Genomic DNA, 25858 nt, shown 5'->3' on the forward strand with positions numbered 1-25858 from the left:
TGTGTTCACACCTGGCCGCCAAGTGGCGAAAAATATGAGCTTTTGCAGGCACGTTAGCTAACAGGTAAGTTAATTATTATGTCATACAAAAAACAGTATTAACCATTTGCAGTTTTCACCTTTGTGAATTTTACCACACATTCCCTTAATACTATACCAACTGAACTATCTGCATTTTGTTTTAGATACTTTGGTCTATCTTTGAGTAAATAGTCAGCATAAAAAGGCAATATGAAGGCATAAAATAAACCTTTAAACCACTATGTTATACATCTCTGTGTCTGAGCATTATTCAAGTTCATTATTCAGCCTAAACTATTTTCCCTATGTGGCCAAAAGACAACAAAGACCTAACAAAATAAGATTTTGTTTTCAGTTTGTGGTATCAATCAGTTTGTGAGAGTCACTGATTTAGAACTAATTAAGGTCTTTAAGTGCACCACATCACTGACACCATTCTGTCTTCATGGTCCCTGCCGAGTCTGACGAGGAGATGGACTTCTGTCATCAGAGGACTCTTGTCTTCATAACAATGCTCAGATTAATACAGTCAATACAGGCCCATAACACACATTCATGACGATGACTCCACTTTCCATTCCTAACTAGGAAAAAATTCTAGTTTTGTTCTGGTTCGCCTCTCTGACAGGCTCATCTCTCTTTAAAGGGCACAGGGGAGAGGAAATGAGGATCACGTGTGAGGATCTAGACTACTGCCCTACTGCCTACACACACACACACTCTCACACACACACACACACACACACACACACACACACACACTCTCACACACACACACACACACGCACACACACACACACGCACACACACACTCTTACCCATCTATCCCTCTTATACCTGGTGTGTTTTAATGTAATGAGCCTTCATAATGCAGCTCATCAGTATGCTGCAGGGAACAGAGGTCTGGATCAACTGAAGTCAGACTTTGTCGTAGCCTATGCCCAAACACAAGGACATTAGATTAGCATTGATTGTCCTCTATTCCACCCAGTATAGCCTCTTAGGCTTTAGCAAAGAAGAATATAGGGTACTTCAATTTACTGTCTATTGATGATCTGCTTAATCTCTTCCAACCAAAATATCTAATTAAGGCCATATATTGTGGTTTATCAGGATTTCATTATGTTTGGAGGTACCTTACTGCTGCTTCAAAGTCATCACTCATTCAGTTAAGGTTATAGAATGATGGAACTACTTCTCCCAGAATGCAACAGGGGTCTTTTTACTCCAACCACAGCGCTACTACGGGTTGACCATGTGTTGTGAGACTGCCACCGGACGGTTGTCTGTAGACAGTGCAGGAAAACGTGCTACACACACACACACACACACACACACACACACACACACACGAACCAGGCAGGCAGCTCAACGCGGACCAGCAGCAGCAGCATCAGAAATGTAAAAGGTGGATTAGAAGATAATGTGCCTCGGCTCATCGTCAACATGTTCCCGGGAGTTTTCTATGCACTGCTGGCGGGTTTCCTCGGGGCCGTGGCGTCGTCGTCGGCCAAACTGTCCCTCGGAGCCGACTACCTGAAGGGAGTCTGCGAAACCGGACTCCGGACGTGGGGAGAGCAGCGGAAATTTAGACAAGCGGACGAAACTACCGCCTGCGACCGGGTGAGGCATCTCCACAGTTTGAGTTAATTATTTACAGTGAGGATGGCGCTGTGAATAATGCAGCGTACGCGCCTGCGAGCGGGGCGATCTCTCGCGGAGGAAGTTGGGGGGTTATCCCCGTCCGCCTCTCCTACCCGACTCCCTCAGCATCAGCACCATCAGCAGCGGCGGCAGCAGCATCGCGCGGGGTGGGGGAGCCCTTGCGGCAGCTGCGCTCTCGTGCCGTGTCCGCGTGCCGGATGACATTGCAGCTCGTCCCGAGTGTGTACGCGTGTTATCGCGTTATTTTTTTAAGCAACTCGTCTCGGCGTGGTTGTGAAGAGAGGAGGGTTGTTGTTTTTTTATAAAGGGGGGGTCAGGTGTCGTATGTGACCCTATATAGAGTCCACGGTGTGACCTTCACGCTGTGCGCATACGTCACACGGTGATGTCAGAAACATCTGCAGACAGCAACCTGGAGCCTTAAACGGTAGAACCCCATTTAATCTGGAGGATATTTAAAACAGCAAAGGTGTGCAGGTAGAAGCACCACACAAAAGCTCTTGATATGCACCCTCTGATATAACATCATAATAGACAAAATCATGAATGTAATGTGATGCTGATATATTCAAATACTGTCATTGATATAATGTATTCTTTACAATGATATTTGCTGTGGTGGAATGTAACTAAGTATATTTACTCAATACTATACGGAAGTACAATTTGCAAGGCCCTGTACTTGCATTTGTATGATACTTCATAATTCTACCAGATTTCAATGGGAGGTATTGTACTTTTCACTCCACAAGTTACTAGCTGCTTTGCAGATTTGGATTTTACACACAAAGAACAAGGAATTGTTACAAATTGAACTACTTGAATATAAAGTAGGTAGACTAACAGTTGCTTCACTTCCAGCAACCGCAACATGAAAATGCGACGTAAACTTGCATTTGTATATATAACAATGTAAAACTGCAGAGTGCACATGCTTTTGCATTAAAGCAGGACACAAATCAGTTGCCATTAAGTTCTCTTTTTGTTCTTCAGCTTCATATCCCTCTGAGGCTGCTGTGTGGCGGGCTGCTTTTCACCTGCAATGCTGTGATGTGGACCTTTCTCGCCAAAGCACTCAGGTACTCCTCTTCCTCCACCCAAACCACTGTGACCACCACCGCCTCCAACTTCATATCTTCCGTAAGTAACAGTCTCTCTCACAGGACCTACCACACACCCTTGTAGTCTGCTGCCACTTGTCCTCAAAGCATAATTGAGAACTGTAGTGAAGTTAATTTCACAGTGACCTTTCATCCTTATATAAGCTGCATTCATTTAGAAAATAGGCTATATTCAGAAATAACCTGTCGCAGTGATTTAGGCCTTGTACAGGAATTTTTTGTCAAGGTTCAATTCCTTGTTTGACATATCCCCTGATGGTACCCTTATTGGCGGTTATTTGAATGAAATTGTAGAGACTGATTTACTTTGTAATGAAGAAACCTGGATTTTGTTTTCGCTCCCTGCAGGCTTTTCTGGGCCAGCTAATCTTTGGTGAAGCCCAGATAACGTTGTGGTGGGTCGGGATCTCCCTGACCTTCTCCGGTCTGTTGGTGCTGCAGAGGGTTTCACCCCAGGATGGGCAACACGACGCAGGCGCCAAGGACGAATAATATGTCTTGTCTCCACTAGAGTTCAGCCTGGCTCCGGCTGGCTGTGGAATGAGGTGTGTTTTAGGTCGGCATCTCCTCTGATTTCAACATCTAGCCAAAGAAAAGTGAGATCTTATGAGAAGAATTTCCAGTTTGGTAGTTAATCCTCCCCCAATTACTAGTTTTATTGACTGAATTCTTTCCTGATTAACCAAATGCCACTTATATTGCATCCTTCCTGATAAAGAAAAAATGCTCTATTTGTAATGTTACTATTTATCTGTTAGTTTTGTTCGCATGTAGGCAGAGAAACACTGTTCTAAAATCAGAGGAGATGTTGGCCTTTAGCCAGTATGGCAATGACACAGCTACAGTCTGGCTAGTGGAGACAAGCTAATGGATGCCTGCGCCAAGCAGACGCTCTAAAATCATCTTTGACCACACCAATGAAGCAAAAATTATACTAGCTTTACGTTATGTTTGGGGAGTTTTTCAGTCAACGGCAGCACAACAACTCATGAGCTAACAGAACAGATGAGAAGGAAGGGAAAAGAGTAGACTAAAGGGAATAATTAATACATTTTGAGAAATACACTTCTTTGCGTTCCTACTGAGAGTTAGACAAGATTAATGCCACTCTTATGTCTGTACGGTATATATGAAGCTGGTGCCAGCGTCTGGTTAGCCTAGCTTAGCATAACAAGTGGAAGAGGGAAACGGCTAGCCTAGCTCCGTCTGAAGCTAACAAACTCTGCCTACCAGCACATTTAAAGCTCATAAATCAACATGTTTGATCTTGTTTGTTTAATTCCAACATCCATTTTTTACAATTCAGTTTTCATATGGATTAGACAAATGTTATCTTACGGCAGAGACAGGTTAGCTCTCCCCCCAACCCAGTCTTTGCGCTAAGCTAAGCTAAACTTACCATCTCTTGCCTGTTGCTTCATATTTAAAGGGCAGACAGGAGAGTGGTATTAAACTCTCGGCAAGAAAGTGAATATGTGCATTTCTAAAGCTATACCTTTAAAGGAGGAGACAGATAAAACTATGTATACAGTATATATATATATATATATATATATATATATATATATATATATATATATATAGAGTATATATATATATATATATATATATATATATTTGTTCATGAGCAATGGGCAAATGGCATCATGTACTTTGATGTCACCATTACTCAGCCTGTGCATTATATATCGCAGCCGTCAGATCACCAAAGCTTTCTTAATTCTCACATTTCCTTAAGTTACTCTGACACTCACTGTAAACATCCTACACTGACGTTGCATTTTATGCATGCTCAAGGCAAATAATAATGAATGAAGCACTTAGCTGACGAGGTGAACTCATATTTTCACAAGTAATAATACTAATGTAGTGCTGAAAGGCTCGTGCCAGGCTCTTTTTTTCTCTTATTTGTCTTTCTTGACAGCTTGAACCTCAAGATACGAGCAGGACACATGTTTTGATTCAGAGGGAGCTGCTCCTCCACTTTATGATAGACGTGTGCACGTTCCTACTGAGGCCTAAACTCAAAATATCTCACACCAAAGCAACCTGGAGCGTCAGTCCATATCAGAGTGACGTCCCTGTAAGCTGCTTCTTGTTATTAAACACACAATCTTGTGATTAAATGTCCAAACTGTCTCTCCAGCGTTAGAGACATCACATGGCCTCTTGATTGCCTGTTGAGCTTTTATGCGCTCTGCGTTTCTGATTATCCATTATCCTGTCCATCGCCCATCGTTTGCAGTAACATTAGACTTCCTTTAAATCTCATAACACTGTGATGTGTGGAACAGCGAGGAAGCTTTGAGCATAGATAATTGAGCATAGGCAATGGCAATACATGCTGCTAGAGGGACGTTTCTGTAAGCATGAATCAAGCTAAGTAAGCATACTGTAGTATACAGTGGTTTGCCTAATGCATTATTGAACAGTATTGTGTGATCACACTTTGCAGTTGTTTGGATACATATCAAAATATGAATGCGTAACGGTAGCTATTATGCCTGTGTGTAATATTCCACAGCAGCAACGCACAAATATATCAGATGTCCTTCCAGCCGCTGCTGTGCAGGTTTTGTACCATGTGATTTACATGCATCCCTATTAATGTGACTGCAGTGAGAATGTGATTATACAACACTCAAGCTAAAGGCTGGCTTCAGCAGTGGATATCACTCCGAGCCACGCTGAAGTGAATTCAGCTGTTTGTGCCTCCCAGTCACATCCTGGGTGTGTTGCATTACCTTTTGGGGGGAAATTACACTTATTCGCTTTCTTGTTGAGAGTTTGATAAGAAGATTGATACCACTCTCATGTCGATTAATATGAAACTGGAGCTATCAGCCAGTTAGCTTAGCTTAGCTTAGCTTAGCTTAGCTTAATTTAGCGTCAAGACTGAAAAAAAGGCTAGGCTGGTTCTGTCCAAATGTAATAAAGTCTGCCTACCAGTATCTCTAATGAACATGTATATATAGTTTGTTAAATAAAGTGTAAAAGCACTGTGAGGTTCGCCGTGCAACCAGCTGATTAAATAAACCTGCTACAGTATATAGTGAGCTTTAGAGGTGCTGCTAGGTGAATCTTGGTAGCTGTTTTTTCCTGTTTACCGTCTATATGCTAAGCTAAGTCAACCAGTATAGCTTTGTTCATACCAGAAAGATATACAAGAAACATCAAGTTGTGGTTTCATGGGAGGTTTTAAGCCAGACTATTTCTTGGCTGGGAGCAGTTTCCAGGTAACCCGAGACTGGCCAAGAAATAGTTTGGGACATAAACCACAATTTTACATTTTTATGTAGAATAGTTGGTGTGAATAACACGTGTAATGTGATAAGAACATGTGTTAATTTGTGAGCTTTCGGGATGCTGGTAGGCAGTTAGCTGACAGGTAGCCGTGTCTCCCTTTAACCAGTCTTTATGCTAAACTAAGCTGACTGGCGGCTGGCTGTAGCTTCATATTAACATACAGACATGAGTGGTATCAATCTTCTCATCTAACTCTCAGCAAGTAAGTGAATGTGAAGTGTATGTTCCAAAATGTCAAACTATTTTTAACATATCTTTAATCTGTGCTTTTGATTCCGAAGGTTTTTTTGATGCCTGGCTTTTCCTCCAGCTAACGGCATGATACGAGGGTAAACCATCTACCTGTGAACCCACTCTCACTGTAATATAACCAGTCGGAGCTTTGCAGTAGCCACATTTATAGCTCTGTGACAGCCGCATGGCCCTAAGGTGTGATGTATTTATATCCGTGTGCACATAAACTGTAGATGTGGTCGTACAGAGAGATTAGAAAACCACTCAAACACGAAGTTCACCCAACAAGGCGCGTGTCACATCGGCGACTTCATGTGCTGCACTGCAAGAAAACGACAGCAAATCTTTCAGCACTTTTGAATCAGTAAAGTTTTGACCTATTTCTTGGTAGTATAATGGAAAAGAGACTGATTTTCCAGTAGTTTGTTGGCACTCTTTAACCTAAAATATGTGCAGATCAGTCATCGCTTCAATCTGAAGGCTGCTGCAAGGACAAATTTAACATTATGTTAGACTTTTTAACAAATCAAGACAGTTTGATTAGATGGAGTGACTGTTTTTTTCTCCGATATAAACTGTTCATAATGTGTCTTACGGATTATGTGAAAAACATTTGTAAAAGTGTAAATATATTGTGTTAATAGGAAACACTTAAACGGATGTGTAAATTTCCATCCTCACAGAGAGAAGAGACATTACAGAATTATTAAATAAACATCTCATCTGACAAACAAGATTTGTGTCTTGTCGTATGTTAAGTTCGTCTTCATGACAGCTTTGTTCTTCAGACAGAGGAGCTTTTCAGAGATATTCTACTTCCATACAGATTGAATTAAATGTGAATGACAGTGCACCTGTATTCAACTGGGCAAAGATGTGATGGTTTGTCTTTTCCTGCAGCAAACAAGGTCTTTGTACTCATTTAGCTCAGTGTCCTCTCTTTGCATTCAAACACAGTAACGTCTAATGAAGAGCATTAGCCTTGAGCAAGTTTACATCTACTTCCACGGTGATGCTCCATTAGACCAGCTCCCTTCCTTTAAACGCTTCTTGTAAAAATGGAATCAGTTTAAAGCCTCTTCGGATGCCTTGCAGTCCAGTTACATGGCAGATAATAACATGGTTCTGCAATTACAACAGAATGTTATTTTTTATCATAATGTTTGACACAACAGTATCAAATATATACTTTTGTTTCCATCCCTGAATTCAAAAGTGTCCAAATCTGTCAAAAAGCACAACCTTAGTTATTTTATCCATCGACAACATGCATCTGTAAAAAACGGCAACCATTTAAAGGGTATTTATACAATATTATACTTGGTTTGAATCCCTTTCTAGAGATGTTTTCTAATGATAAACTGCAATTCTCCTGACTTTGGGAAGTCAAATTACATTCACAGCAAAAATCATTCAGTCATTCACTAATCTGTACTAATCTGTACTGAAAGCAACCATTCAAATTAAGAAATTGTAAAGGCATTTGTTTTATATTTTCAAACATTTTAGTGAGGTTTTTAATGAGCTGCAAAATTACAAAGTGTATTTACAGCACAAATCAGACACGATATATTTTTATGTCAGAATATATTCATTACAGTTTTTTTGACACTATAGTATCAAATTTGTCCTGGAATTTAAAGGGTGCATAAAACCTTATTTTCTAAAATATAAAAAAACTGATCAACCGAGACAATAAAATATCCACAAAACTTATAGAAAGTTGTGTCACATACTTACTGTTTTATTTAATTCCCCTTTAAACAAATACCACAGTCAAAAAGAAAGAAAAAAACATCATGTGGTCCATAGTAAGTACTACAAATGGTATTCCTACCGGACCGCGAAGAATATATCAAACAATTTGAGAAAAAAGAAGAAAGCTGGTGAACTGTATGTGTAAACTGGATAGCAACCGCTGCATCTCCGTATCATAATATTTTTTTAAAAACTCCAGTGATTTTTAAAAGCCTAAGAAAATGTCACACTTGATTATGGTCTACTCTTGAAATGGTAACCAATCATTCAGCATTAAATTTGGCAACATATATGTTCAAATATGTCCTTTCATCATCAAGCACATTTTATAAATACAGTAAGGCTTTCGAACACATTTGAGCAAAAGGCATTTTAGTGTTAAATGCTTTGAAGTGGCCCATTTCCTATCCGAACCAAACTCTCATCACCAAAGGTAAAATATTCTCCTCACACTGGCTGGTCCGGTACCCGTCCACAGCAGCAACAGTTTTAAAAATGTGCATTTCTAACGTGGTCCGTCAGGCCTCAGTAAACATCTTCCTCCGGCCTAAATTTCAACCAGCATTTTATCCTGTAAGGCTTTTTCTCCCTCTCTTCAGGCTCACAACTGCAATCTATGACAAACTGGATTATCCACAAGCAAAGTCCATCAATTGAGAGCCAGTGAATTACACTTAGGGTCAGTGCATTCAGACAGCAATGTGTATTGCTTTTATTCCCTGACTTTCTATCCAAGCTGGTGGTTGTGATCAAAATAGTTATAAAGCAAAGAGGTTGGCTGGATTTACTACACACAGAGTTGCCAAACAGTCAAATAAAGGACACTGGTCAAACTAACCGCTGGTTTGAAAAACCGACTGATGTTACAAGCCGTAATGCCTCCTGGACGAGAAACAACACTTTACCTGTTAAGTATCACATGTTTTAAATTAGAATCCTAAAGATTTCCATGAATTCAAACCTTTTCGATACTACTTATGGTCGGCACTATTTCAGCCGTTCAATGTCTTATGTCCAATACATCCAGTTATTACTTCTATAGTGGTTTTCTTTGTTAGTGGTGGACTCCATTCTCATGCCACATTCAAATTACCTTCACACGCATAATGAAGTCACAGCGTTACTGTTTTTAGTTTCACCTCATTGATATCAGCCTCGCTAAGAGGGTTTCCTTCCACATTTTAAAATCTCGAGCATGAAATCAGATTGTGGTTGCTTGTGGCATGAATGTGAGCTTGTCTGGCTACACCATTAACAAGGTCACCAGCTGCTCTTCTGTAAGTATGACTGTAGCATTAAATGGCACTTGCTGTCACCACTGGTAACCACGGGTGTTGCCACATCAACCAAGACTGAAATCTTTAAGATTCTAACTTTCTGTCCTATAGCCTTTAAACTTCCCTCACAGCTCTTTAAACTGTTCTCAAATATGATTTGATTCAGGTTTCGTGGGGTGCCAGATAGGTGGGAATTAGTGCCGAATAAAAATATGTAAATCAAATCAAATTCAGTCTCACAATACATTTCTTAGATGACCTGAACTAATCCACCTATCCGGCACCAAAGAAAGACACAACAAACTAATTTAAAATAGCACTAAACCAATGCGATCCTGTCTCACCCTGACTGTCACATTAAGGCAAAATAATAGAAATGTCTTTTAAAAATACTAATGCACTGTTCTAAGGCAAATCATCCGCAGCGCTCAGCAAAAGACTCTTGCATCGACAAGAATACAGCAAATGAAGAAGTGACGGGATCACGACAGCGTTTACAGAAAGACAAAACCAGGAGACCGTCTTGGCACCCGGACTGCAAAAACCTTCTGGAGTTCAGTTTTGCATTCACATTGTTTAGTCTTGATAGCAGGAAATTATCAGACATACCGCAGGAAGACAGTCAGTCTCTTGGTGCCGTTTCACCGACTCTTATTAAGTGCTTCTTGTCAAGTTGTCGCAGCTTAGTTAGAGATGTTTTTTCTTTCTTGTTTTTGCAGAGCAGCACCTTGATAATCTCAGTCAGCATCAAGAGGGAAACATTAAAATAGAAAGAAGGTGAAGGTTGTTTTTTGTTTTGTTAAATAAACATTTCGACAACGTAGCTTACAACGGAACACCCTGAAATATCGATAATATCCACAAACGAAAGAAAATGTAGAAGTGGCTAAGAGGAGTTCATGCTCGTCGTGGTCCAGCCAATAGGAGGGGCAGACCAGGAAGTCCACAGCAGCAGAGCTCGGTTAGACGTCCAGCTTTCACACGATGTACTGGTACAAGTCCGCCTTGCCATGATCGGGTGTTGCGAAGGGACTCATCCAGGCTATTGAGAACGGGTGACCAAACACCACCTTCATATTCATCCATTTGGACCTTTTGGCCCATCGTCTCTCCTCCTTCTTGAGCTGTTCGATACCCTGCGGTTAAAAGATGTGACAAGCACGAGAAGATGTGAGTCTCCAGTGCTGACTCAAAGCTGGACATAGCTGCATGTTGAAAATCTTTAATGTACCAGCAGAAATTAACCAGTGAGAAGGATTCAAAATGAAGCGTGTTTTGTATTGTTTTGGAGGGGGGGGGTTTGCAGAGAGGTCAACCCCCCCCCCCCCCGAGAAGTCAGAGGTCTTACATTACATTACATTACAGTCAGTTAGCAGACGCTTTTATCCAAAGTGACTTACAATAACTGCATTCAACATAGGTATTCAAGAGAACTACTAGTCACCAGAAGTTATAAGTACATCTCCTTTTCCAAACGAGCATCTAAGAGCATGAAGCAGAGCATAACTCAGAGCCAAAGTACAGTGCAGAAACAAAAAAAAAAGTAATACGAATACAATAAGTGCAACAAGCTAGTATGAATACAATAAGTGCTAATCTTAATCAGGGTTAGGGTGACTCACTCTCAGCGTTTCCTGATGTCAAAGAACGTCTCTCTCACACTCACTCACTCACTCACTCACTCACTCACTCACTCACTCACTCACTCACTCACACACTCACTCACTCACTCACTCACACACTCACTCACACACTCACTCACACACTCACACACACACACACACACACACACACACACACACACACGGCAGAAAACTACAAGCCCCATTAGACTGAAATGGACTGGAATAGATGATGTTTGGAGTGAATATTAAAAACGTGAGTCATCGTCGTAGGTGGTTTGAGCGGATATGTTTTATGAAAATGCACTAATCCCAACCTACCTGGAGGCTATACAGTAAGTGAACTACCTGCTCCTGCTTTCATCTCTGCTCCGATTTAGTGACAGAATAAATTCTTATTTTGGGAAGTCAGAATTGCTATATAGCCGTTTTCACTCACCGTCTCGTCGGTGCAGATGGAGTGGACCTGGGTCCCAAACATGACTGCGGTGAAGATCAGAAAGAGGAGACCCTCGAAGCAGAGGAGGATGAGGAGGATGACCGTTGCTGGGGGAGAGAAGTTACTGCACTCTGGAGAGGGAAGGAGAGCAGAGAGAGATGTCTCGTGTTAACTACAAATACAGCCTTGTGGTCGTATGCCTCCGCCAAACAGTAAAGTCGCAGTTTACATCCATGTCTGTCCAAAACGTAACCTCTTCATCATTTCATTCTTTTAGACATTTGTGTGAAATTGTCATAATTAGCAATATGACTTCTAGAAGCCACAAATGTGATTTGTGAGGTCACAGTGACATTTGACCGTCAAATTATAAGCCACGACTCGTCTCTTTGGAGTATAATCAGCCATATCTGCACACTTGGATGTTGGTAAAACAGCGCGGCCCCTCACTGAATCTGGAAATGTAGCAACCACTTCGTCAGTATATCACTTACTTGTCCAGTCTTCTTCAAAGCAGAACACAAAATGGAGGGCAACCAAGATTAGCGCATGGAAGGATACTAGTGCAATATACATCTGGGGGGGGAGAGAGCATAACAAAGCATAAGATTTGGTGTTCAGATAAGATTCTTTCAATAAACAGATGTGAGGCACGGGGACAGCCCTTTTGATGACATGAGAATGAGCCTGTTGACCTGCATGCGGACAACATTTTTCTGTTACGTTAACCCGTATTCAGCGTTTTTCTTGATCATCTGTGTGTTTGCTGTTCTTGCGTGTTCTTTGTACTGGCTTATTTCTAAAAAACTGTGTGCAACAAAAATAAGACATTGTTTTGCGTGGTAACATCAGGGCTCCGGTGTTCCAAGGACTCACCGTGAAGAGCACAAAGTATTTCTGGTTGTTCTCTCCGACACAGTTGTTCACCCAGGGACAGTGGTGGTCCATCTTTTTGATGCAGCGTTTGCACACACTGTGGACACATGAATATAAAAGGTAAAGATGACGAAATGGAATAATAAATATGTTGTGTTGACATATGACAGTGATATGACTGGACTGTCGATGGTCTGGCACCCTTACAATCTATCAACTGACAAAGCAGGAAGTCACACTCCATCTATTTGTGTGTTTTGTTTGTGCACTTTCTGAGCAAAAGCTATATTTAAAAAGCTGCTGTCTCTTGCGTGGAGTATATTATTCTTATGGGTCATTAGATGCAAGTGTATCATCTCGGTGTCATCATCTTAACCACCAACAAGAATGACTCATAAAAACAAAATCATCTATTTCATTCAAACTGACATTATCCCACCGAGACAGAATGACTCACTGGCTCTACAATTCAATTACGCTGCAGTGTTTTTCTGCTTTTCATGCCTCGAGATCCCCAGGGAACCCACTGAGCAGCGACAGAGGGAACTCCTTATCATCCAACTGCAGGGGAAAAGCTCCACAGCTACTCAAAATAAAACGCACACAGAGGAGGCAGGAGACCCGCCGGTGCAGGAGCAAACACAGATGAGGACAGGGCTTTTCCTCTGTAAGCTGCGGACTTCAGCAGAACACTGTAATTGCCCGGACCCACATCCTAAAAGTTGCAGAGTTTGCGATCTTCCCTCACAATATGCGCATTCAGTGTGGCCGTACCTGCAGTGGTGCGCTCTGTCGGGCTTTATGCTGCAGCACTTGGGACACTTGTACACCACCTGTCCTGGTTTGAGCTGCAGGCTTTCGATGAATTCTTTGGTAGCGTTCCCTTTAGGCACAGCTCCCTGTGAGAGAGAGTGATTGAGTGAGTGAGTGAGTGAGTGAGTGAGTGAGAGAGAGAGAAAATGAGTTGACATAGAATACAATTGTATTTTACATTGTTTCCTTGTCATTCATTTAGCTGCAGGATCTTCTTTCTTCTTCACAGCAAAGAAAAAAAATGTGAAAAATGAAAAATGCATGGTTTGGTTTTATCACTCAACTTGCCAAGATTACAACGCTGGAACAAAACATAACAAAGAAACAATTACAGTCAAGCCAGTAGGTGGCCCAAGGTAAAAAATTAGCAGTGGGTCCCAACTTATACCGGAACCAAACAGTATTTCTACGCTGGAATACCACACTGCTCCAGGTTTGCTGTATATCAATGATAATTTGATTAAACACAAATTTCCTAAAGGATAAAGACCACATGAGGATGCAATCACCTGAAATATCAAAAGGTAATAAAATCAGATTCACATGCATCTGCAAAAGCTACAAAAAAAAACATTTACAAGTTTAACTTGTATCTTTCTTACAGTATTTATAGACAATTTATACGAAGATGTATTACAGCCTGTGTTTGATTCAGCTTTTTTCCTATAAAGTAACCCAATCAGAGTCTGACTGACCGGGTCTGTGCACATCGCCTTGGCGTGAGAGGCGAGGGCGAGGATGGCGAGGCCGTTGAAGATCACCCCGTTGAAGAGGCTGTAGATGACGTTCTTGGCCGGCAGCAGCATGACGAACATCACCACAAACTCGGCATACAAGACCAGGAACCAGGTGATGACGCCGCACACGATGCCACAGCCGTCGCGGATGAACCACATGGTGCCGGAGCCGTTGCGGGGCGGGGGAGGGGCGCAGTGTTCGGGCCTCAGGTAGCCAGCCTGCCTCTCGATGTCCCTGGTGCGATGCGCCGGGCTCTTCATCCTACAACGCCCGGGGCTCCGACCGCATGCTGTGGCGAGGGACAGATGGAGAGGAAGAGGGGGAGCAGAGAGATGCGGAGAAAATGAAAGAAAGGAATCGGAGAATGAGGTGAGGGATTTGGATGTAGGAAGGTATCAGTGTAACAACAATTATTTTTGCATGCCAAAACAAACAGAAACAGTTTTCTTCCCGCAGGCCGTCGCTCAGATGAGCACTTAAATCAGTCATACATTGTCAATAACCTTGTAACACTGCTGCTATTATAGATTTTACAGTTTTTAATGCACCATTTTTTTTTTTAAATGTACATATCATCTGTCACTGTCAATGTAAATCCCACACACTGTACAGGATATATGTTTACATACACATAATCATACAGTCCATGAATATCCATTCAATATTTATTTGTTTGCACTATTTGTATTACATAAAACACTTGATTTGTATATAATGTTTTGTTTTATTCAAATTTTGTATTTTGTTGTTGGTAATTAGTGCTTTTTATACATATTTGTTCACATACTTGTGTACATAACAAGTCTTTACCTATTTTTTCAATCTACTAATTGACTAACTGTCTCTGCTCTATATAAGTGTCCTTACTGCATTGCAGCAATATCCCAGTGTAAGAGTGCTGTACCACAACAATTAAGAGTCTGTGCGAACTATCTAACAAGTGTTCTACATCCTCGAGGAATATGAACAAAGATAACAGTTAATAAGTCCACAGATTGAATCTGCAAGTGAGGTTGAGGACAATACACAGCAGGATTAATTGAAGGAGGAACAAGCAGTGATTGGCCTCATCCCAAGAGGCCAAACAAACCACCCAGGTTCAGCTGGTGGTGACATGAAAACGTCGTTGTTGGATTCAGAAACTGCAATTCACCATTTGGCCTTAAAAGTGAACCAAAACAATGCTTCAACTAAACAGCCTCCCCAGTTGTCCCGAGCTGCACCGGGGGCCTGAGGTTTGTGTCCGAGCCTTATGAATAAGCAATTGGGCAGATCTGAGAGTGTGAAGACGAAGATGATGAGACTTCAAAAGGGGGAAATGTCAGAAAACCAAAAATAGGCCTCCCTTTATATGCAGATAACATAGACTGGAACTAAAACCAGTCTATGTGCCCGTCTCCTCCCTAAAAACTGAGTTAATACTGAGTGCAGTGAAGTTGGTCATTCCTGAGGACTCAGTATATCCATAAGGCTTAACTGAGCGATAACAGTTACGGAGGCTTCCCCCGAGGACAGGAATGAAAACGATACAGAGTTTCTATGGCACGTTTGGAATGGAATAAATCAAAGCTTTCTCTGAATATAGACAGGTTCAGATAATACTCCGACTGCAACAATTCCAGCAATTCAACTCGAAAATGTGGGCATTGTCTTGATAAAAAACAACTTTGTGGTTAGAATGGCTATTTTAAAAATGCAGTAGGCGCGACCCAAACCCTGCTGCGTAGCCTCTTGACCCTTTTCACCACGCTTGTCACCACCCAGCAGGAGTCAGGCGCAATGGGAGGTCATTGTTGGAGATCTGGTGTGTCTGCGAGTATCACTTTCACTAGAAGGCGAACCATCCGGCTAGTCTCCAGTGGTAGTCACACTAAATATATTTGCACACACACTGTACTTAAGCACAATTTTGGGGTGCTTGTACTTTAGTATTTTCATTTTATGCTTCTTTATATTTTCAAGCATCTTCAGCTCCTTCATAATGCTGCCATCAAAGACAGAGAAAAGCTGAACACGCTTTAATGTAAAGCACTTTAAATCATCTTTGTGTATGAAACTTAGCTTGCCTTAAAAGCAGCATTAGTTTGTTGACACTATGCAGATTACAATATATACAGTAAATATAAATAGATAGATAGTTACTTTATTAATCCCACAAGGGGACATTTTTTCACCAGCAGCTATATATATATATATATATATATATATATATATATATATATATATCTTTTTTTTTTTCTTTTCTTTTTTTTTACACAATATGATGCTTTGTTTTAGTCTAAAACTCAAAAAATAATTGGATAATACAACAAAAAATTGAATTTAATTAATTTCTTACACAATTATATTCCCAATTTGAGGTGAGGTGTCACAATCCCAACTTGAAAATGAGGACTTCCTCAGACCTACTTGCCACACAAATTGTGAGCAGAGGATATATATTATTTAGGCTTTTCCCCTTATCTATAAAGTCACTGTAAGACTTTACAATTTCATTACAAGATCTTGGACAACGCTTGTTAAACAGGTTTAGCTTCACCAGTCAAGCTAACGGCTGATGATTCATGATTCATGTGACTGTTTACCAGCTTACATACGATTCAGCTGGGGGGAGTAGCCCATTTCAAGAAAGTCGTGTTTCCGGTGACGGGCACGCAGGACGCTTGATAACGACTTGTAATTGTTATCTGCACTGCTTTAACGTCTCACTCCATTGGAAACAAAGAAGCTTAGATGGCCCTGAAAAAAACAGGTTTACTGAAAATGCAGATGATTGGACAAGATAGGACTTCCTAAAATAAAGTGATGAAAGACCTCGAGCGAAACTAACTGCAAATCCAGAGTTCATCAACGCTGACTAAGTCAATAGTGTCTTTTTTTGGTAGACTGGAGAGTGAGTCTATAGATTTCTCTTTTTTTTTTTTAATAACAACTGAATGGCTTGATTGTTACAGACGCTTTACAGAACAGCCTCCTTTTCTCTTGAGTCGACCCACAGACACAACGGTTAATAGCTTCTGTATTGAAATGCTACCAGAACGCTGCCCCTGCAGTACTGTAAGATTAGATACGCTATGTGATTTACACTGTAACAGGGACTCCCTGATTCAAAATGTATGCGCGGCACAGTCGGATATTCAATTAATGATTCATGGGTATGTTTGATACCCTACTGCTAGAATGCATTTCAAAGTAACTGAACGCACTGACTGATGGCAGGATGAGAGGCACGAAGAGAGATGTGATGAAGAGATGAGAGGCGGCTGGATTTGACCTCCTGTTGAGTTAATTAACACTCTAATGTGATTTCACTTTACTGATAACCTCCTCTGGCAATCTACAGAGCAAACGACTTCTAATCTCACTTGGATTGGTTTTAGTGACACATTTTGAGAGCTTGGTTTTAGTGTACAGAGTTGTGTGACCCTGCCAAATTCTTTGGTATTAGTGGATTAACTACATGAAACCAGATACTGATTGACAGGTGTCAATAATAAGGTGTCAGTAATACTCTACAGAGAAATCAATACACAAGTTTCTCCTATCACAGCGGCCAGAATTTATGTCTAAATACTGTGGAGGCGCCATTTTTACAGCTGGTTTCAAAATAAAATGTGATAATAAGCTATAAGATAAGATACTAATATTTGCAGCTGCAAACTAAACTAAAACTCCTGACTGTCACAGAATGTTGGAAGTAAAATTAGCAACCAGTGTGTGAACATTGAACTTGGCCAATTGGCATGCAGTCCTTGTAGAGCGGTGCAGGAATGAGTCCTAAAACCCGTAAATAAGTCAAAATATTTGCACTTCTTGTTCGCCTCGATATGCGACAGTAGATACCCCTATGGTGAAATTTTAAGCTTTTACATTACATAAAAAAGGCTGTTTGCTATCAAGCGGCTAGATGAGACGACAAAACGTCATCAAGGCGGACTCCGCCTTCACAGCCTCATTGTGTATACTCACACTCATGTGACATTACATTACATTACATTACAGTCATTTAGCAGACGCTTTTATCCAAAGCGACTTACAATTCAGTATCTATCTACACACCGTAGACGCAGCTACGGGAGCAATTTTGGGGTTAGGTGTCTTGCTCAAGGACACATTGACATGAGACTAGTAGAGCAGGAGCCGGGGATCGAACAAAATTGCTCCCGTAGCTGCGTCTACGGTGTATAGATAGATACTGAATTGTAAGTCACTTTGGATAAAAGCGTCTGCTAAATGACTGTAATGTAATGTAATGTAATGTAATGAACCACCGACCCTCTGATTGAAAGGCGGCCCTGCTCTCCACTTAGCTACGGTCACCCCGATGGTGACCGTGATGTAGTTAGTTTATGACCTAACTTTTTCACCTCTGGCGATTCCAGTCACGCTTCAATGATCATAATAGTGGTGCTCATTTGTGAACAAAACGTGTCAGTATCATAAAGGTATGTTTGCCACAGAAATTATTTTCAGCAATAATCCAAAATTCTGCGGAAAAATCCCACTGGATTGGAACTTCCGGGGTTAGCCTACAAAAGTACATCAATGGGTGATGTGATTTAGTCGTGAATAAGAGACACACACCAAAGTATGTTGGGACAACTTCACAGAGCTGAAACGATTCGTCAATGAATCACAAAATTCATCTGCAAATATTTCAATATTCGATTAATGTTTCAAACATGAAATGATGCAATCTCACATCACAGCCCTAAAGTATAAAACATTTAGTAAAAACTGTTTCAGTTGAGCTTTTAGTATAGGGTTGCAACTAATGATTATGAGCAGCAATGACAAGTATCAGTAAGTGAAGATGTGTTTCAAATTTCATCTCCAACAACCTCTGAGAAACAAATATCTGGGTCTATATCTTGCTGGACGCTTGACTTTCTAATAGTTGCAGCTTTAAAGTAACATTAGTACTATAATAGTGCAAAACACTGGAGAGTAACATAGACTAGCATGACACTAGATGAGATGAGATAAGATGATCCCTCGTTTAAAGCTTGGTTGATTTGATTTAGTGGAGGATAAATAAGACAAAACTTAATGAGCAATAACTTTGAAGTCAAAATCTCTGAAGTGCCCTTGAGCAAGACTCAAGCGAAATTGACCTCTGAACTCCCTAAATATGGGTGAGCCAAAAGGGAAATGATATCGTCATGCCCAGTTATTAAGGCATCATAGGGCCATAATTAATTAACTTCCAGAAAGTGGTCATGCTGTCAACTCGACCAGGAAGTAACTGGTAGATGGACCAGCATATCTGGACTTCCATTAGTTCATAGCTGATAACTACCATGCAGCGGTAATTATTATATTCAAGTATTTCAAGAGTCTACTGTGTTTTTCTTAAAACATACCTCGCACTCTCCAGGTTTGTCGAGAAAAGTTCCTTGAAGTCTTCGCGTAGTTTCGAGCCCTGGGAAGTTAAAAACACACCAAAATGTCTCCTCCGCCGCTCCGTCTGTTAGCTCAATCCCAGCTAACCTCACCGATCTGCGGTCAGATGCTCCGCTGCTCGGCTCGCGCGTTCTCTGCCGCCTCGGTTTCGACGAGGTGATAATTCAGCTCGTTCGTGTGCTAATCACAGCGGGGGACCGAGCACTAAAACGGGCCGTTACCTAACTACTGCTTCCTCCTCTGTGAGATCCAGAGAGCTTTGCGTGCAGCGGGGTAACACAGCGCAGAGCTAAGCAGGAAGTCCGATACTCTCAGCCGAGGGTGTTCGTGCCCTGAGCGAGGTCTATCAGGCAGCAGAGTCTCCCACTATGTTGACTCAATACACACTGCCCTCATTTTGGGATAGTTTCATTAATTTGTCTTTCTTAAATGCAGAAACACGATACTGGGGGGTTCTGTTCATATCATTAGTTCAACTGCTATTCTATCAGCCCCAGTGCATTTCACATTGTACTGCATTTAACAACACATTCTTCCGTGGACAGATTAAACTGTGAGGAGGCCCATTATCATAAAAACAAAAAAGATGCGTAATGATTGGATGCTGCTCTATCTGCTAAATGACAACGCTATTTTTTCTGATTTTGGAGAAAAGCGAAAATATTTAGCTATATGTAAAAACAGCCGTCGTCAATATGCAAACATTCTGGAAATAGAGAAGTATATGTATTTTTAAAATGTTTCTGTTTTTGTGATTTGTTAAAATGTGTAGTACAAATTAAAATTCCTCATTGACTTAAGTAAATTAATAAATAAATAAAGCAAAAAAACGATGGTGGCGGGTTCCTCGTTTCTTCCACTTTCTTTGCAATTCTTATACATTTTTCTACTCAACAATGTGACCTGGCGCTAGGTTGGCTTTGTGGCAGGGTTTTTAAACACAGATAATACAAGGATATGCATCAAGTAAGCATAAAACTGAAATAACTGATTGTTTTAATACCATACACAGCTGAGGCCTCAATACAGGGCCTCAACACAGGGCCTCAATGAAGCCGGGAGACCCACCTTGAGGCACTTATCGTGTCGGTTGATATTTTCTTCTAGTGGTGTGTATTCCTAAAAAACGTTTTGCACTAAACAGGACAATTGCCAGCTTTGCCTGTAGTAGCTGAGCCTAACAAATAGTCAAATTGCCATAAATTCATTGCCACAATCTGAACGTGGGGTCTTTTTTCATCCAATTTCTGTTTTATTCTCTCTAACCAAATGTTCATTCATCATGACGAAGATCAGTTCCACTTTGTCAAAGAGCCAACTACAAAGCCCAAACTGCCATAAAGCCTGACTCAGCGGTGCTAAAAAAAAAAAACACTTACAGATCTGAAATCAGTTACAGCTTCACTGCATGCTTATTAAAAACAATAGAAACGCGTTTTACAGACAGAAACTCTGATTTTCTGAAGTTATACGACAGAATGAGTTATGTTTTCCTAAATTAAGCAACATATTATCTTAAAATAGTGTATCAAAATTGTTATTATTTTTCTAAAAGCCTATCCCTCTCACGCAATAGTCACATAATTCACAATCTGCACCGGTTGGGCGGGGTCCTCTATCTTCCGGAGGTTCATTTTTGGACGAACTATCGGGACATCCGGGTGAGCAAAAATTGTGGGACTCATGCTTGGGCTTCTACGTCGTCTTTTGATGACGTAACAAGAAGCGCGACACACACATGCTATCAGCGCTTTTTACACTATGGCAACAGTAAAAGTTAGCGAGGCTGAAAAGGTGTACATCTTACACGGTATACGGGTAAGTTTTTCACAGCTAATATTCAGCCCTCAACCTCTTTTAGTAAAAAATATTTCGACAAATGTCAGGACGGTGATTTGTGCTCTAAAACGGCGGAAAACTAACGTTAGCTATGTCTTATTGACATGTTGATTCTCTGAATCAGGATGACTTACGAGTGGACGGAAGAGGCTGTGAGGACTACAGACACATGGAAATAGAGACCGATGTAGTGTCCAACACGGACGGCTCCGCCAAAGTCACACTGGTAACGTAACGCTATGATAAATACAGCAGAAGTTCAGTTTACGCTCTGGAACTTTTCATCTGTGCACCCCCAGTCCCTTGTCAACACTTCTATTTGCACATAACGTTACTCCCTCGAGCTATATCTATCTAATGTGTACTATCTTAATTTTTGCTTGTAATTGATCAGGACGGTTGACTGATTGATAACTTGTTATTTTCTTAAATATTCTGTTCCGTCTCTCTTTCAGGGCCACACAGCGGTTCTAGTTGGGATTAAGGCTGACATCGGAAAACCGAGGCCCATGGTGCCAAACGAAGGCTACTTGGAATTCTTTGTAGACTGGTAGGTGCGGTGCACGTAGTTATGAGGATTTCTTTTATAAACTAAGGCTTATTTTTTATAGATTTAGCCACCAAACAAAGCAGTTATGAAGACATTCTACGTACCACATTTTAGGAGGTGATATGGATAAAAAAAAAAAGTATATGTAATTTTATATCATAATATCACTATCATTACCTGTCATGATACAGATTTATACAGATTTTTCTGTATATAAATAAAATAGCCACACATGGGCTATGTCAGAAACTACTTCCTATTTACATTTTTTCCTGTAACCAGTTTTTGGTAGTGTTTGGATGGAGACCCTGCCACAAGGAGGTAGTGTTGTATCATCAGTTCCCCGTGAGCTGAATCTCCAACACATCCCAGTGATTATGGACTCATCCAAGAAAATATTATCATATTACTACTACTATATCCATAAACATGTGTGGAGAACAGTAGCAGGGTCAGCCAGTATTCCCACTGACTCAAGTAAGAATAAAACCTCTCTGACTAACAGACGCTACGTCACTTCACATGCTTATTGTTTCGCTTTCTCTTTCTAATCATCAGCTCGGCCAATGCAACCCCCGAGTTTGAGGGCAGAGGAGGCGAGGAGCTGGGGACGGAGCTGAGTAACACACTCTACAAAGTCTTCAACAACAAACACAGCGTGGACCTGAAGAGCCTCTGCATCAGTGCAGGAGAACACTGCTGGGTCCTCTATGTGGATGTGCTGGTGAGTGGTAGCGTCCGATGATGTCTTTCACTTTGGCGTATGCCAATGCAACCAATGGCGATTGGCCCGAGTGACCCACTGACGTGTTTCCACAGCTCCTGCAGTGTGATGGAAACCTGTACGATGCCATCTCGGTAGCTATCAAGGCAGCTCTCTTCAACACAAAGTAAGAGAGATGTTATACTGGTCTTTAAGATCAGATTGCTATATCCTGCGATCTCTTCCAGCTGTCATGCCTCTTATTCCTGTTTAGTAAAATGAAAGCTTACAAACACTCTTCCGATTTCCTTACTGACAGAATTCCCAAAGTCCACATATCAGCTGACGAGGAAGGAGCGAAGGAAATTGAGCTGTCAGATGACCCGTATGATTGCATGAGAATCGATGTAGAAAACGTTCCTTGTATAGTGACGTTGTGCAAGGTAAGCTCACCTGCTGATACTCAGAAGTGAAAAAAACCAACAACCTTTTATCACACAAACCGTGACATTGACATTATTTTTTGTTTACAGGTGGGCCACAGGCACGTAGTGGACGTGACTCTGCAGGAGAAGGCCTGCTCCGTGGCGAGTCTGATCATCTCTGTCACACACAAGGGCACTGTCACCTGCACGAGGAAGGTGGGCGGAGGCAGCCTGGATCCAGAGAGTGTCTTTGAAATGACAGAGGCGAGTCAAGTGCTTCCTCCTCAGCCATCTGGCTCTCTCCAGGTTTTTGAATATGATTACGCCTGAATAAAGGCTGTGCGGTAGAAAGGTACTTATGTGTTTTGTTGTCTCCAGGCAGGTAAACGGGTCGGGAAGGCCCTTCATGCTCCACTCATGAAGCTGCTGCGCCAGGAGGAGAGTTTGGGAAAGACGCGACAGAAAGTTGGCTTCCTTGGTTAACATCAACTGCTGTAGCTGCTGTAGTTTGTACATGTATACAGAATTTTCTAATAAAACTTTAAATTTGTACGGCCTTCTTGTATTTAAATGTAGAAACACTGTGAATATGGTGTTGCTGTTTTAACCATTTTCTCCCCAAAATGTAAGATCTGGTGTAAAGATCCTGTACAGATGCATTTCATGATGAAGACTATAAAAAATGAAAAGTATGCTACGGACATTATATAATATAAAAAATATATATATAACATCAAGTAATGTTGATGAAGTGTCTTTTGCACAAATAACTTGCTAAGTTGTAAAACATTAAAATGTCCTGGTGCTTTTGTTACACACTCACCAAGCTTAAGTTCATGATATTCACGCCTCCATGCCAGCGACAGCTGTGGACTGAGGCGTTATGATTTCGGGTTGTCTGTCCATATGGTCCATTCTCGTGAATGTGATATGTCAGGGATGCCTGAAGGGAATTTCTTCAAATTTGGCACAAATGTCCAACTCTGGTCAAAAAAAAAGTCACTGTGACCTAACAAAACAATTTTTTGGCCATAACTAAAGAATTCACATGCCAGTTGTGAAAATTTCACACAAATGTCTAAAAGGATAAAATAATGAAGTGACAAAATTCTAGACAGACATGGATGTAAACTGCAACATGAGTGGTTAACTCTAGTTTTAAACAAAGATGATACGCAATGCTATGACAAATTAAATAAATGCACAGGGAAAGTCCAGTCTCTCTGCGTCCTTTTGTTTCTGCCACGTGTCAGTGTTACTGAAAGACCAGATGTGACTGGATCACATCCACTCTTCCCTCAGACTGTTGCAGGGTGTGTGCGCTGGCTGAGAGTGGACAGGTCCAAAACAAACGCCTATTTATGGATAGAGCTCTCACTGCAGATTTTGAAACGAGAAAACGTGTGCAGAGAATGGTTTATGAAATGTTACAAAACTTAAAATAAGGGATAAGTACCTAAACAGGTATTTCAAATCTGCATAAGTTACTTCACAGGTTATGATTAATGAGCTTTTAATTTCAGTGCTTTACTGCTGCCAAAAAAACAAAGATTTTTCCAAATGAGGCCATACCTAAAGACTTCCAAAACACCTTTTGGCCAAAAAATGTATTCCATCTGTTTTTTTCCTGTCAGACTAGTCTTTTTAGCCAAGTTATTCAAGCATTTATTCAACATGCGAGTCAGGGTTTGTTTATTTCTTTTTTCATATACTTTGATGAAAGCTGCACTGTGTTACGTCGTAACTGCTTCTCATCATCTGCCAGTCTCCACCTGCTTTCCAGACCTGGTTCTGGTTCGTTCTGGCCCTCCATGTGAAGCGTCTGGGGCCAGATGAAACACATACACAAACACACCCCATGCTTTAAGACTCCTGAGTTCAGATTGTTTTTCCTGCAAATGGCAGTTTTGGACTTCAGTATTTTTCCTTGTATGGAGAGATGAGAGAGCGAGAGAGTGTGTGTGTGTGTGTGTGTGTGTGTGTGTGTGTGTGTGTGTGTGTGTGTGAGAGAGAGAGAGCGAGAGAGAGAGAGAGAGAGCGAGAGAGAGAGAGAGAGAGAGATAGGGTGTGAGTAAGAGGAGAGAGACAGAGAGAGAGAGAGAGAGAGAGAGAGAGATAGGGTGTGAGTAAGAGGAGAGAGACAGAGAGAGACAGAGAGAGAGAGAGAGAGAGAGAGAGAGAGAGAGAGAGAGAGAGAGAGGAGGATAAATTGCAAGCGTAGCCGTTGGAGCAGCCTCATTCAACAGGTCTCAGCATGGAGTTCAAAGGAGTGTGTGTGCTTCTGGGAGTACTGCTACTGGTGAGCTGCTCATGTCAGCAGACTCCAGCAAAGAAGAAGCCAGCGAAAAAAGGTAGACAGACAACATTTGGTTCACCACAATCTGCGGGGAGGATTATTTGAATATCATATTTGTGTTATGAGATCTTTGAGATCCCTCTATCAAATAGAATTGTCTAATTTCCCTTAAACCTTATGATCAAAAGCTCAAATCTCCTTGAAAGGAGATGATTCAAATACAAATGCCTGATTTGGATTTTTCTCATCTCTCTGGTGTTGGAATCAGACACAGCAAAGGATGCTGCCATTGAGGAGCTACAGAAACAGATCAACGACATCGTCCACGAGCTCAACATACTGAAGGAACAACAAGCCCTGCAGACAGGTAACAGCTGGATCATAAGTTTGATCTTGTTCATATTAATAAAGGAGTACAAATAATTCCCCTAATAATGGCTCCATTCACCAAAAGTGCCCTAACACCGGGCCTTGATGGAGTCTGCGTACAAACAAGACTTTACTAAACCAAGCAAAAGGAGCAGCTGCCTCTAAAAGCCCAGGCTTACTGTGCGTGAATCAGATGTGCATATATGAGTGACATCTTTCATTTAAATTTGCAACGGTAAATTACATGATCAACCATGGAAGGTTCTCATTATTATGTAATCTTATGGCTCTACCAAGAGGGTCCTTTTTTCCAAATCTAGTCTTAATAATAAATAGTTAGTACCTTCCAAAGACAAAATTACAAAAAGCTTTACAGTCAAACAAGGAATACAAAGTAAATACA

The 25858-nt window shown here is 41.1% G+C and overlaps 4 protein-coding genes across 4 annotated transcripts in view; 3 read left to right on the forward strand and 1 right to left on the reverse strand.

Moving 5' to 3' along the window:
• The first annotated feature begins 1306 nt into the window (after window positions 1-1306).
• Window positions 1307-7070, forward strand: LOC137872796 (transmembrane protein 42). Its single transcript, XM_068711248.1, has 3 exons — window positions 1307-1644; window positions 2680-2826; window positions 3156-7070. The coding sequence occupies exons 1-3, from the start codon at window positions 1468-1470 to the stop codon at window positions 3297-3299; spliced, it is 468 nt and encodes a 155-aa protein (XP_068567349.1). The 5' UTR covers window positions 1307-1467; the 3' UTR covers window positions 3300-7070.
• A 980-nt stretch (window positions 7071-8050) lies between these two features.
• LOC137872797 (palmitoyltransferase ZDHHC3-like) lies at window positions 8051-19636 on the reverse strand. The gene is made up of 7 exons (XM_068711249.1): window positions 19234-19636; window positions 13828-14159; window positions 13094-13218; window positions 12320-12416; window positions 11938-12019; window positions 11444-11574; window positions 8051-10518 (listed from the first exon to the last, which is right to left on the reverse strand). Exons 2-7 carry the CDS (start codon window positions 14128-14130, stop codon window positions 10360-10362), a joined length of 897 nt encoding a protein of 298 aa, XP_068567350.1. The 5' UTR covers window positions 14131-14159; window positions 19234-19636; the 3' UTR covers window positions 8051-10359.
• A 1368-nt stretch (window positions 19637-21004) lies between these two features.
• Window positions 21005-23340, forward strand: exosc7 (exosome component 7). Its single transcript, XM_068710627.1, has 7 exons — window positions 21005-21091; window positions 21237-21338; window positions 21568-21662; window positions 22221-22386; window positions 22482-22552; window positions 22685-22808; window positions 22899-23340. The coding sequence occupies exons 1-7, from the start codon at window positions 21035-21037 to the stop codon at window positions 23118-23120; spliced, it is 837 nt and encodes a 278-aa protein (XP_068566728.1). The 5' UTR covers window positions 21005-21034; the 3' UTR covers window positions 23121-23340.
• A 1633-nt stretch (window positions 23341-24973) lies between these two features.
• The window catches only part of clec3bb (C-type lectin domain family 3, member Bb), a 2231-nt gene continuing 1346 nt past the window's right edge, over window positions 24974-25858 (forward strand). The window contains exons 1-2 of the mRNA XM_068710628.1: window positions 24974-25141; window positions 25355-25453. Of these exons, the coding sequence (XP_068566729.1) occupies window positions 25045-25141; window positions 25355-25453 (196 nt within the window). The 5' untranslated portion in view covers window positions 24974-25044. The remainder of the gene's footprint in view (window positions 25142-25354; window positions 25454-25858) is intronic.

Source organism: Cebidichthys violaceus, unplaced genomic scaffold (genome assembly GCF_023349555.1).
Source record: "Cebidichthys violaceus isolate CVI_PGR_0920_01 unplaced genomic scaffold, fCebVio1.0.p SCAF_16, whole genome shotgun sequence".
Lineage (NCBI taxonomy): Eukaryota > Metazoa > Chordata > Actinopteri > Perciformes > Stichaeidae > Cebidichthys > Cebidichthys violaceus.